Raw genomic sequence first — 15038 nt, forward strand, 5'->3', positions numbered from 1 at the left:
TCGTGTCCATATTTATGGCACCTAAAACACTCGATCTGTTTGCCATGATGGCATACCTGTGTCATGTGCCCAGTTTCTCCACAGTTGAGACAACACTCTTCATTAAAGTGCTTGAAAATAGGGGCATACATGTTAATATTTCTCAGTAGCTGAGAGGTTCCTTTTCTGCTTAGATGAATTTTGTCTCTGTGGTAGAGACTAAGGTTGACATCCTGATTCTGAATGAAGAAAGATTTGTATTGTGGAATGTACTGTAGGTTGAAATCTTCACATAAGTCAATTATCAGATCATTTATTTCTTTGGCCTTGGTGTCCACATGAGGAGGTAGTCCCGATATCATTAATTTACATGTATTTGGGCTGCAATACCTAGCAGCATACAATAAACTTTCAAAATCTGTTTTGAGTTGATTTAGTGACCTTCCCTCACAGGCATCATTTCCACCTACTTAAATAATAATTTGTTTGTATTTGGTTAGGTCACTGTTCATTATTCTGTCAGTGATGTTGTTGATTTTTGCACCTCTTAAAGTCTGTACATCTGTTTTAAAAAGTCTCCTTGGTATTATACTTTTCAAAATTGAGGAGCCAATTATTAGAGTCCTATCTTTTCTGGCTTGTGATGTCGTGTGTTGGGCTCTGGATTGTATTTCAGACACATATCTTGGAGGAAGGGGTGCTGAAATTGGTGTTTCAGTTGTATGAACTACTTGTGTTGATTCTGACACATTTGTCTGAGCACTGGGAAATGCAGTTGTTGGTGAAGGTAACAGACTTGTTTGAACTGCGGGCCATGGATGTACACTTATTGCTGTTGCAGGTGTGTCACATGACTGAGAGGGGGATACTGTTGTCTGCAATGCAGGATTACTTTGGGCATCAGTTTTTATTTGCATGGTCATTTTACATTTTCTTTTGGCTGGTACTGGGATTGTCTGTGTCTGAGCATCTGATACTGTTGATATTTGGGAGTCTGTCTGAATTGCTGTTTCACATGAGGTTACTTGCTCATTAACCTTTCCCTGTGCTGATTTAATATCATGTAACTGTAGTTTTAATTCTTCGATTTGGGTCTCCAATTTCCTAATTGTTTTTTGATGTACACACATGAAGAAATCATTAAGGCTTAAGCCATTACTGCTGTGGTCATGATTTATGGAGCGTGTAATTGCCTGACACTCTGGAGGGGTGTTAATTTTATTGCCGGAGTCATTTAGGTCAAAGACTTTAGGAACTGTTTCATGTTTGGTACTACATCTAGTTAGTGGTGTAGATGTCAGCATATAAATGCCTTTAGCATCGGTATTCTCATCCTGTCTACATTTACAGATAATATGATCTAACCATGTGAGACTGTTCAACCCCTGTATATAAGACACATGTTGTTTTATACAATGTAGCTGTCACAGTGTTTTTCTCTTGTGTTCTGTAGATAATACCATTTTGTACACTTGAACTGCATGAAGTCATGCAAGGTTCTGAATCCAATATCTGTTTTACAAACTCAAACTTTTGTGGATCTATATTCACAGTGATACTGTATTTATTATGTTTGACCCTCAAGAATTCTGGAGTGTCAGCCATAATGGATAACTCCAAATCATCATCTGAACATGACTTTCCTGCATGGGATTATTTGTGTGGCTCTGATCTTCAGGTATATCAGACAATCTAAAGCCAGAGAATGATGCAGAAAAGGCTGAGCTGAGTGTGTTGAGTAAGGAACCTACAAGGCTGGTATTTAAATATATTTCCATGATTCTGATATTTTCAGCTTGTTCATAGCAGTGATAGCAAAAATATATCAGATCCTTATTTATGACTAGCACATATCCATAAACTTTTGAATGAAACTTGTGTTTGAGTTGGTATCAACTGAAGTTCAGATATGGTAGGTGTAGTTCAGTTTCAAGTATATCCACTTCGGTAGCCATCATGGATAGCCAAAAATCCTTTGTTCTGAACAGGTTTCCAAATTCACTTGAATACATGAACATGTGCACGTAACATTTCACTTACACTAACTTAATATTGTCATAAATCCACAGTATAAATGATGGCTACAGGTATTAGCATATTTAACACCAGTTTTTACACCAAGTTCATGGTGTGGAGTGGAGCTGTGTTAAGACCATATATACATGGCAGCCATCTTGTTTTTTCATATACATGGCAGCCATCTTGTTTTTGATAACTGTATAGTTTCCAAATACTGAGAAATGTCTTCTTTTTCAGGGAACCTTGCATGTTAATAGTATTCTGCCATTTATTATTGATATATTATTTGCTTATTACATCATCACAATTATAAATATTTACATTAAATTTCTTTAAATTACAACTTTGATTTCTTACTATTATTTCCAGTTTAAAGTTAAAATATTTTTGCAAGTTCCTATCCAGTGTAAGTATTTATATAGGTAAGAGTGGATGGAAATGCATATTGCCTACACAAAACTCCCTCTTGGGTGGTTTGAAAGTAGGGTGGGGTGATTCGAATTGCTGCATGGCAATAATAAAATATTTTTCAAGTCCGACAGCCTTTTTTATAATAATTATTAATAGGATCATTATTTCATTTTCTTGTGATTATTTATGTTTGTTAAGCCAATGTGACACTCAGAACTAATATCAATGCTGAGAAAATGCTCCCTTTGTCATCTTGTTTAGTTTAATTTATTGATTTCCTCTAACATTGAGAAAAATAGTAATTGCATTTATATCAAAGCATCAGTCCTTGTCAATTTCATTGACTTGATTGATATGAATCACTTTAAATCTGCAGGATATCAAATTTCATGGTATGCTTAGAAAATACATATTTGTTTGTACCTAATTTTGTGGCGGTCTAGTTAAAATCAAGATCTCTGATATAATGAAGATCTGACAAACTCTGATATGAGATCATGTTGGCCCTGGGATTCAGCAGTAAAGTGATAGTTTTCATTGATATTTATTTATTTGAAGATAGTGTTTCTCTTCAGATACAGTACCTGATCATATTAACATTAGAATTACTCTCTTTTATCTCTGAATCCAGCCCATATCATATAAACAATAGGAAGCAACCCTTGCAGGTTAACTCCCCTTTCTACCTGCTAGGTGACTTCCATTATGTCCATATGTGACCGGTTTTCAACTTTCACATCAAGCAGGTACATGGACAGCCAGGAATCCATCCACTTCATTTCAGCAGTAAATGAAATGTTGCTTATATGGTGCATGTGATATTTTCATGAAATTCTGTTGAATTTATTGGCATTGCATTGGTTGTACCGTTTTTTCTTGTCCCATGTGATTTCAATTGGTCACATAAATTTTCACCATTGAACTTAAAACATTTTTGTTGCTGTACTTTTCAACAATTATACTTCAAAGTTTTTGTTAATTGCAAGTTGACATATATTTCAATAATTTATGTGTATTTGTTGCATGCACTTGTTTTTTGTTTTTTAAATCTTCATTAAAGAGATAAGAAAGGGTAAGAAGTTTAAGTGCTTCAGAGTCCTGTGTACTAAGTTTTCATCAGCACACACATGGCAGCGTGCATTCTCTTTGGTAGGAAACTGTTTTGTCTGATATTTTGAAGAAACAAGTTTAAGGGATTCATAAAACAAGCCTCTCCATTTCATCACAGCAATAAATTCTTAGCCAATAACCCATATCTGAATTGCTGATGAATCTCATGAGAGATGTCAAGATGCCCCCCCCCCCCACCAGCTTTGATGAAGATACAGAAAGCAGCACCAGTACATACTTTATCAGAATTACAGTAGAAATATTAAATATGATTTCACCAATTAATAAGGATTTGTCGTTGGGACGAGTGGAAATGACAATGTGTATTTGAATGCCATGCGGTGGGGGGCTTGTGATTTTGCCCAAGAGGTGTGAGGGTTTGCATTCATATATCATCCCGCTTATGAGGCGTGAGGTTTTAGAGCCAGCCTGTCTTACCCATAAGGCATGAGTTTTAGAGCCAGCCTGTCTTACCCATAAGGCATGAGTTTTAGAGCCAGCCTGTCTCCACCCATAAGGCATGAGCATTTACAAGTATCCTGTACCCTGTCCATGTATGAAAATGTTCTTGTTGGATGTGAAGGTTTAAATGTTGACTTGTATGGATGGTCATTTGACGGACTGAACTGCAGTTGGACTTGCTGAACCACAAGCCATACTGGAAAGCTTTCATTTGGACCTATACAGCTGGCCAGCAAGGCAGATATTGTCTTTAATATGCTGTCCCGATGCTGACCAACAGGTTCAGTAATATCAGCAATCCATGTATGATTACATTGATCAAAAATATGTTTCTCTGATTGAAAAGATAGCCATCCATCCACATTATCTGAGAGCAACACTGTCTTACGCCATACAGACCACACAACTAGCCTGATGCCCAGACTAACCATTTCTGTGAAAATACACAGTTACTTACAGGGCCATCCAGCCAAATAAAATTAACCAGACCAGTCTGGTGTTCTATAATGCAATCACTGACAGCATATGTAAGCCCCTACTAATACTTGTTTCTTATTGCACTGGTTTTAAAATTAGGTTAGTCAGGTTAAAAAAATGTAACATTATATATATATATTAAATGTGATTTTTGTTGTTGTTGTTGTTTTTTATGACTTTTTTTTTTTTTACCATGGAGGAAAAAAGTGCTAGGGTTGGCAATGAGAAACAGGGACAATTGGCCATCCCAGAAACACGTTTTTTTACCTAATGGGCAATATGCCGATAATACTTCATAATCATTCCCTGGACTCATATATACAGGAGGAGGATAGCACCCAAGTTGATGAACATGAAATGAAACAGAAATACCTGAACATTCAGATCCTACAATGGATGCGACGGAATTTAGCTTCAAGGCAGCAATAGAGGAAATCTACAAGATTTTGCCAGTTCATTGAAATGCCCCCCCCCCCCCCACCTGCAATCATTTCTACCCAGAAGGTAGATGTAGATAATGGCAGTGGTTCATCCTTCAGAACAGAGCATCTGCAACAGTCAAGTAAAAGACTATTCCTACTGCTGAAGACAGAAGACAGAAAACAACTATTAACCCGGCAAGTGCTTGCTGCCTGGTTAAAGGGGGTTATCAAATCAGCATTCTCTGAACTCTCTTAGAATCAAGTATGTCTAATGAAAATGTCGGCTTATCAAATACAAGCCATTTCTAGGAGCCTTGCCTATGAATGTTACGTCTTTTGGATAACATGCAGAGACTACTTTTGCCATCTTCTGTCTTTGTGACATGGCCTTGCAGTTGAGGGAACTGAATCTCATTAGTATCTGCCCAGACAGTGAGTACCACATACCCTAAACCCAGGCAGGAATATGCCACTTTCACTAGATTTACCTGGAAAACTTTTGACCATATGACAACCAGAGCTCACACACGTATTAACAAATTGTCTAACACTAGAAGTTCACACCTTTTTTAGTAGAGCAATCATGTTCATAATGGGTGATGCAGGTAGAGGTAGGATGCTCAGCGTTTCCAATCCTACCTGTGCTCATAATATTAATGTGATGATGAGATAATTTATTTGATGGAGAATGCAATTTGGAGGGGAGGATTATGTTTCTCTGATAATATTTATATTATCAAATTAATGAAAATCCCTTGCACCCTTCCACTCAGTGCAAGCATTGTTACAGCTTTCACTCCAGTGAAAATTGGTTACATTCATGTATAAATATAGCCACCTAGTGGATAGAAAGGGAATTCGCCTGTAAGAGTAATGCTTCCCTTTGTCTATTTTGCAGACATTTTTACATTTGTTTCATCTTTCAGTTAGGGCTGGATTTGGAGGTACAGTAGTAGTGAGCAATCCTAATGTTAATATAATTGTGTTATTGTTGAAGAAATATAATTTATTTTAATATAATTGTATGACAAGGTTTCGTATATAAAATTAGAAGAGATTTTGATGTGCTACTATGAGCTTTTTGTTTTCAATTCTGATAGTGATAACCTTTGGTCTAAAACATGTTTAATTTACATCTCTTATTGTGGCCCAGAAGAACTGACTGCACACATCTTATTTTCATTTGTATGAATGATTTAACATAAACATTCTTCATTTTTTACATTCCGAAGATTTTCAAAAGGTTAAATTTGACCGTCAATAGTATAATAATAATAATAATAATAATAATAATAATAATGACCTTATTTAAAGAGGGTAACACAATTAGCTAAAAACTAATCTACCTTGAGGCCCTCATACAAAGGAATTCATTTATTTAAGCTGCATCTCTGAAGCCACTGGATATATTGGGTTTGGAAGAAGGAAATAGAGTGGGCATTTCCAATCTCAGCTGGAATACTATTCCAGAGCAGAGTTCCAGAGTATTGGAAACTTTTTTTAAATAACTCCTTATTTGGTTTGGGAATTTTATACTGTTTGGTTGACATGGATCGCAGGTAGCCTATACTGGAATAGTGATTGTAAATATTCAGGAGCACTATTCTGAGATATCCTGTACATTAATTTGGCTTTTCTCAAACAGATTTGGTCTTTAATAGGTAATATTTTTAACCTACCAGCTAAACTTTCCTTGCTTTCTTTCTGGATTGATATTAGCCCAAATGCTCTTTTTTGAAGATGTGCCAGCTTTGCTATGTTTTTATCATTTGAATTAGTAAGAATGTATTACTCCTGCTTGAAAGTTCAAGTATTTCATATCTCACTAAATGAACAGTGGTGATGGACACATTAGAAAAACTACTATTTATAGATGCAGACTTTTTAATAAAAATTCTTTATTTACTGAACACTTTGTATTATTTTTGTAGGTATATTATGTGAGCAATGCTACAATTCAGCCAGCCAAAAGGAAGTTTTCTGGAGGAAATGCCTATGATATGATATTGAACGATGACACAAACATACAACTGTGTGAAGTCAGAGAAGACAGCCTGGCCCTTCCCTCACAGATTCCATTTAATTTTGTAATGATAGATAAACTTAAAACTGGAAGATCATATGGTAAGTTTAGGTGAAAAAATAATTATTAGAGTCTGAAATGTTTGGAGAAGTGACTTTCTGATACAGTTTGATGCCGTATAGGCTGCCATCTGTTCCGTCTGGTTCTAGATCCATACTATTCAGTGACCATATGACTTCCATAGCATCCTGTTCCTCAAGCAGAGTCATGGAATGCTAACATTGTAAGGGATCTTAGTGATAGATAAAACTGCCCACCTAATGTTACCAATTCTTTGGTAGTAGAGCCGCCTTTCGTACACCCAACACCTATACTGGCTGATTTTGATTATGACAAGTTGTCCCTAATGGCTTACCTCTTGGATGGTACAGTGACAGTCTTTGAGACGACAATCATGCCTCGTCTATGCCTCGGACAATGCATGATCCAGATGTTGATATTGATTCAGATCAAGACAACCCACACACTGAGTGTAGGGATAAAACTGATGATGTTTCCTATTCAGACTCAGCTAGGTTCAGGCTACAATAGAGAAAATATATCGGGTGCTGTTGAACTTGGAATGTCTGCCACAACCTTCTTCTATGCTAGCTTCCAGTTTCAATGCCTCAATTGATCTTGATGATGAGGAAGTCTGCCCAAATCCTTCCGTCTTCTCCCATTCTAGGAAAATCAAAGAAATGGCTTAGTGTTTATCTGCCAAAAATCAGTAATCCATGTAACTTTGAAGCCATTTTTCCTGAAAGCCAACTTTGTGACTATCATCCTTTGCATCTTGCTGGTATAAGACCCATTCTGGCAATTTCTTTACAGATCTCCTGGTGATAGACAAGAACTATGCTGTGATCAATGTAACTTGGCCCATTTACTACAGGGTGGATTAAAGTGTTTGAAGCTCATGCACAATATAGTAACCATGTCTACACTGTTGGATTTGGAGTCTCTTCAGCTTCCAATGATATCTGCAAATGAGCATACCTGGGAGTCAGTGGTTAGGATAGCAGAGGTGATTAACAGGGTGCCGACCATTCATTGGTGAATACTTTGACTGCTTCTGCCAACATGACCTTTTGCGACAGGATGTATGCTTACTCATGACATCACTCCAGCCACACAGTGCTTTGATCCTGTGGAACCTCCCTTCAGTTTATCTTTGTTATTTGGTGGCAAGATAGAGGATATGTGGAAGCAAAAACAACCCAAGAAATGGATACAGGATCATTCATGGCACACTTCCAAAAGTCTCGGTCCCAACCCTATGTACGCAGATGACTTGCTAATCAGTCTCAGAGTCAGTCTTATAGATGGGGTAGGAGGCAAAGTTTCTCTACCACCAACCTTCACGCACTCACAATTGATTTATGTCCCTGACCTCCCACTGATATCATAATGGCAGACACTGGACACGGTTTAAAGAGTGTTGGAATGGTCTTTTGCAAAGCAAGTGGGCGATCCAAATCATCTATGTTGTGCTTCTGATTTTGTTTTACCAACCCCTTCTGCTTTCATCCTCTCCATTTCTGATGGAAGTACCATCAGACTCCATAAAGGACACTTGCAACAAAAGATCGAGAAGTGAATTGTGGTGATTGTTTGGAGTCCACGATGACCAGGGTTTTACTCTGGTCTTTTCCTGATAATTGAGTGAAGTTGACTAAATCAATTCATACTCCCACAGAAATTCAAAAGGGAGACTGCAAGATCAGTCTCCCCTCCATCCATATGAAGAAATTTGCCACCAGTCTCAATCGGATAGATGCATATTTGCACATTCCCATTCATTTCTTTTCATAGAAATTCCTTCGGATTGCATACCAAGAGAATTGTTATCAGTTTTGCTCTTTCACTTTCAGCTGGTATACAAGTCCTTGGACCATTACAGATCTAATCAACAGTGTTGTCTCTCTGCTTCATAGAACTTCATCTGCTTCCATGGTGGCATGCTTGAATGATATCCTTCTGAAGTGTATGGTAGGTTTGATTCTAGTCAGGGGAAGGAACAATATCAAATTCCTTTTAAATCAAGATGGCCTGGTGATCAATTTGGAAAAGTCTGATCCCTGTTCATCTGAGCAAGTAATTTCCCACCAACCTCAGCCTTGTTCGTCTTCCTCACCTTCCAGATCTTGTAGCTCATAGAGAGCATTTCCAACAAGAAATGGGTTACAGCCATGGAGATTCTGGAACTCTTTGGTTTGTTAAATGCAGCAGTGGATCTCATTCCACTGGGTCATTCTTCATGCATCCTGTGCAGATTGCCTAGTTGTTTTAGTGGCATCCCTTTTCAGTGCCCCTTAATTACAGGATCAGCATTAAGTGCGAGATAGTTTCATTCCTGGATAGTGGCAAAGCCAGAGTAAGCTCACAACAGGAATACTCCTGGAACAACCCCAACTGGAAGTGACCATTTGTATGGATGCAAGTACCCATGGTCGGGGAGTCCATCTGTTACCAAGCTTTGGCACTCTTGGCAGTCAGAGGGATCTAGAAGACACAACAGTCTTTTGGAGATGAAAATATTATCAAGGCCTTTCATTTTTCTAGAGACTCTCTTTGGGGCAAGGTCGTGATCATCATGTCCAACAAATCAGTACAAGTGATGTAAGTCCTTAAACAAGGTGGTATGAATCACACCAACTCTTTATTCTGGTCTGTGAGTTCCATAATTGATGTGCACATCACAACATCAACATACAGACCAGACATATTCCCAGGAATCTCTATGTCTGTCCAGGAAGGGCCAGATTCTCCAGAAAGATATGTCCCTCCATCCATCAATCTCTCAGATTTGCCTGCTGTGGAGACATCTGTTAGTTGATTTGTTTATGACAAGGTGGCATCACAAACTGTCTACCTTCATCACTCCAGTACATGATCCTGAGGCTTGGGCCATTGTTGCCCTTTTTATCAGTTGGGATGGTTTGAGGGCCTTTGCTACTTAGTTTTACAAAAATTACACAGGAATTGAAGGGCCAGAAGTGCAAGTTATTCTGATTTCCTCTCTCTGCTATGGCAAGTCATGAATCAACGATCTTTTCAGTCTAGCAATAGATCTACCCAGGAAGATCCATGCCAAGCCAAATTTCTCTCAAATAGCTTAGGCCCAAATGTTCCATCTTTGCCCAGACTAACCTTTTCCTTCACACCTGGCTCTTGTCAAGAGAGTCCTTCAGCATAAACAATTTAACCCTGTGGTTGTGGAAATGAGCAAATAGACCCTCCATTCTAAAGCCTTAGGGAAAGTTGCATGTCATCAGCAACAGGTGCAAAGTCAGTAACATCTTTCCTTTGAGTGCCTTGATCCCTCAGGTAGCTAATTTTTTTCTCTGGATGTTCCAGGAGAAAAAGGGGGCCCCAGTTAAGGGCTACTGCTCTAGAACATCAGACGCTTTCCGTTCGGTGTGAAACAATACAACTGTGCCACGTATGATTCACGATATACACAGCCTGCAATACGATACACATATGAACTTGATGGTCTTTCCATCTTTGGAAGGTAGATGGTGCCCTTTTATGCATGTTAACATACTGGATGTATTTGCAGTATGCAGATTATAGATAGGGATATTGTTGTCATATATTTATATGCAATTCTCATTGATGACAAGAAAACAAAAATACTTTCAAACAGACTACCTTTCTGATTGTCAGTGAGTTTTATTAATCTTTTTAGGCCATTTAATAGTGGCTCCATTTAACTCACTTTAGCCACCAGGCCCTTAGTTTTGCACAGCATGAATGCTTTGAAAACATCTTAGTACCAATTTCATGTCTCACTTAAACTTGGAAGACATTACGATGTTACCTTCAAAACAGAAGAAAAAAGCAATTTCCTCGTGGAAAGAAAATCTCATTTAGAACAAATCTGGGCATGGGGAGTACCAAGAAATTCTATGACATAGTACTTCCTGTAAAGACTGCCGTGGCCAGAGGTACTTGTATTTATTAGTTAAAAAGGAAAATTATGATTTTTGCCACATATATTAGTGATTACTATGCCTATACCTCTCTGTGTAGGCTTGTATGCTTACCCAATAATAATACACATACATACTCCCATATTCCTCCTCAGTTACATCCATATGTGCCTTATGCCACTTTTAGGGATGGACTTGTGAGATAGTAGTAGTTCTCCTAAGGTATTATGATTAGATAAGTATTATTTTTTTTAAAAATTCTTTACGTGAAAAAATTGGTTTTCAGAGTCAGAGTCAAAGGTACATAATTCTTTGTTGCTTTTGTTTCTGCTTTATATCCTTAAAGGTGTTTGAGGTTCTGAGATGAACTACTGTATATTATGTTTCTTTATTTGATGGTACCTTGGGTATCAAAGTCAAGGTTTCATCTTCAGGGTAATGTCACTGATTAATTTCTCACCCTTTTCTACACCATTAGTCTAGCTCATTTTGAGGACAGTTTCTTTAGATACCTGCCTACGGCTCTGTCATATGGATCACAGCAGCTGGTGGGGGCCATATATTCCATGAATTTCCTTGATGATGATGAAACTTGCAATGCAGCCTAATAACCAATAACATCAATTTAGCTAAGGCTATCTGTTGCTTTGATTTACTCTCTGAATAGGTAAGAGACTTTATTTATGATCCGATTTTGACTGAACATGCCAGGCATGTCTATATCAAGATCACTTATGAGTTTTTTAAATAGTGAAGTCCACATATTTTAATAAGATTATCTGGGATCAGATTGAATACCATTTTGAGACTTGTTAAATTTTTTTTTATGAAACTTGCCATGTAACTTTATGACCATGAGATCTCAGACATGTTAAATAACCAACAAAATCCTGCATATAAATGCTGTGAACTGGGCTCTGATTGGCTGACCTTTTCTATGCTCAAGAGGCTTTATATATTATTAGATTTTGATTGAACTTGCTAAATAGCTTATTATAAACCAGATTTTAGATGAGTTTCATAATTGATGAAAGGTGTGAGTGTTAGGTGATTTGTACTTCAGTGACTGACCTTATGGATTCAAAAAAGATATTGTTATACCCTCTGGAGGTGAAATAATATAGTATTACTCATGACCTTGTGAATGCAGCTAGTCCTGCAGTTATTGATGGATTGCCACGAAACTGTCAAATTTAAAGTCATCATCTGAAGCTATCAGCTAATCACCTTGCTCCTGCAGTTTTTGTTTACCTTGTAACAGTGTATGACACAATCTAGTCATCCAGTTCTAGTTTTAGATGTATAGCTATGACAAACAACTTAGTGTTGTGAATTAAATTCCAAATAATCCTAAATGTCTTATCACAAATTTAAAAGTCTTGACTGTTTTGATGTGCCAGTAGTTTTGAATGTGCTGATGTACCAATAGTCATGAAAATTATAGCAATGATATCAAGAATGTCTTTGAATAAATGAACACAACAGTAAATGATTCCACAGACAGAACTTTTAAAAAAATGAATATTTGTATACCTTGTCCTTGATATATATTCCCACTTGACTTATGTCCACAAACTAATGGAAATTTCAGAATATTGTCAACAAGTTTGCATTTTAGAACATACCATATTCATAAACAAGATTAGGCTTGAACTAAATTTTTAATAAATATCTATAAAAAAATTGGACAAAAGTCAGGTAGGTCAAAACTATACCCTCTATCACAGAAAAAGGTCAAGCACACAATACAAATTAAATATACATGTACATAAAAAAAAAATATTATGGTCACCTCCTGAAGTTGTTCATATCAACAAATCTTTATGCTTCCTTGATTTGTGTATGAGCTATTGCCCTTTTTGGCTTTAAAGCTGATTGGAGAGGCCGAGATATATTTATGTGAGCAGATTGCTGACCATTCCTCTAGTTTATGAATAGATTTTGATGAAGCATGCAAGTATCAACAAGACCTGGAATGAATAATAACCAGCAAATCTGTGCTTTGATTGGCTTACGATTTCAATCCATTACAGGCTTTATAAACAGATTTATTTAATTGTATTTCTGTATCCTGCTTAATATAAATGGGATCTCAGACAAGCTCACTAGCAACAAAACTCACACATATTAATAAAGTGATCTGGTTTTTAATTGGCTGTTATTGTAGGAACACTTTATCATGAGGCTATATTTGTGATTAAATTTTTCATGAGGCCTTGTATAAACATGATCTGATACAAGTCAAGTAAATTATGTGCATATAAATGAGATAATCTGAGCTGATCATATAGATACGGTATTTACTAACAGATTTTTTGATGACTTGAGCATCAGTCCCCTTCACCAGTCTATATTGTCGATTACAGTTGCACTCTTCATGGCAAAGGGATTTTTTCAGAAGTAATGACCAGGTTTGTATTTGCCAGTGGATCCTTGCTCATTGGTTTTTAATTTTTTTCATTGTAGCAACTTGAAAATCCCAGCAATTTGGTACCTCACAAACACTCACACACACACCCAATACAAATGGTGAATTCACAATATATTTATAATGGATAGTATTTATTATTGATTTATTGATTGAATTATGACTTGATTCTTGTAGATTTAAAAAACAATTAAGAAAGCTATTAGACAACTGTCACATTTTGCTACAAATCATGTAGTTACCTTCATGCGCTATCCTCTGCTGATCTGGACTTGTTTACAATCGTAGAATATTATGATTTGATGGGAAGAGTGGGAGGAAAGGAATCTAAGCAGGAAACTATAAGTCAGCTTCAACAAGTTGGCTCATAGATATGCAAATTTTAAATCCTGTGCAGCTGTGAGCCTTAATACATTAACCTGTGGAGGTTTTGGTCATTTTTGCCTGAAAATCGAGTAGGAAACACATTTTGAAAGCTATTTCTGAACAGATCCAAAAACACCAAATCCCCGGTGATCTTTCAATAACATACTGCCTAGTTGTATTAGGAACATCGTTTTTCATTGGCTATTTGACTTGCGCATGAGCAGAAGGGTACAAGTTCATTATTTTTTTATAGAAACCACTCTTTATTCCAAACGCCCATCTTATCCTACTTTTTGCAAAGGCTCATCTGTCTGTTTGCAGTTCATACTGGTTTGCCTTAGATCTGAGACCAAAAAGTCTAAAGTCCGGAAACAAAATCGGATTTCGACCACGGGTGAATTTTGGATAGAAAAAGTCTGGTCCAAAAAATGAGTTTTTTCATCTGTATTTTGTAGTGCAACTGGATATTCCAGATTATTTGGTATCATTGTAGAGCTACATCTGACTACCTTTCTATAATACCACCCACTTTAGTGTATCATGCATGACCATGACGCTACAGAGCTCGGCAGTAGGCTACTACCTCCTGCCCAGTTAAGTCATCGCTAGGGGTTAATATGTTAAATATGACCTCTCAACATAGAATTCTTGGTGTATTCGTAAATAACAATCTTACTCGGTCTATTCACATTAAACATGTTTCAAAAAAGGTTAATTCTCATATTTGGCTACTGAGGAAAATCAAAACATACATTCCTCTTCAGTATAAAGTCATCTTTTATAAAAGTTATATTCAGCCATATCTGGACTACTGTAATGTAATTTGGATTATAAATATAATTCAAACATAACAACACTTTTAAGACTCCAAAAGAGGGCTTGCCATTTAATTCTAGATCAATGTATAGACAATTTCCAGGATGCAATGAATAATATAAAGGTTTTAACAATACATGAAAGAATATTTCTAAGAAAGGCCAAATTGATGTATAAAGTATCCAGAAAAGCCATTCCTGTCTATCTAAGCAATATCTTTCACCAAAGAGATGCTGATGGTACTCCAAATTTAAGGTCCATAAAAAGTATAAAAAATTACATTTTACCAAGGCCAAAGAAGGAATTTTATAAAAAAAAGTTTTCAATATACTGGTCCACAGGTATGGAACAACATTCCCAGTGACATAAGGTAGGCTCCTAGCATTTCTTCTTTTCATAATGACTTAAATGGATGAAATCTTTAGAAAATTGAACAGTTCTAGTACAGAAAATACTGCCTGCTTTTCTGTAATTTTGCATCATTTTCATACTTGAATTTTTCAATGCAGGATAGTATTTTATGTTTTATGTATGTTTATGTTTTCACA

General features: G+C 36.7%; 1 protein-coding gene across 1 annotated transcript in view; it reads left to right on the forward strand.

Annotated features, from left to right (window-relative positions):
• Positions 1–15038, forward strand: part of LOC149779784 (uncharacterized) — a 98592-nt gene that overhangs the window by 59786 nt on the left and 23768 nt on the right. Inside the window, exon 7 of the mRNA XM_089938464.1 lies at positions 6812–7004. Within this exon, the coding sequence (XP_089794590.1) occupies positions 6812–7004 (193 nt within the window). The remainder of the gene's footprint in view (positions 1–6811; positions 7005–15038) is intronic.

Source organism: Sinohyriopsis cumingii, chromosome 17 (assembly GCF_028554795.1).
Source record: "Sinohyriopsis cumingii isolate HCF-2022 chromosome 17, ASM2855479v2, whole genome shotgun sequence".
NCBI lineage: Eukaryota > Metazoa > Mollusca > Bivalvia > Unionida > Unionidae > Sinohyriopsis > Sinohyriopsis cumingii.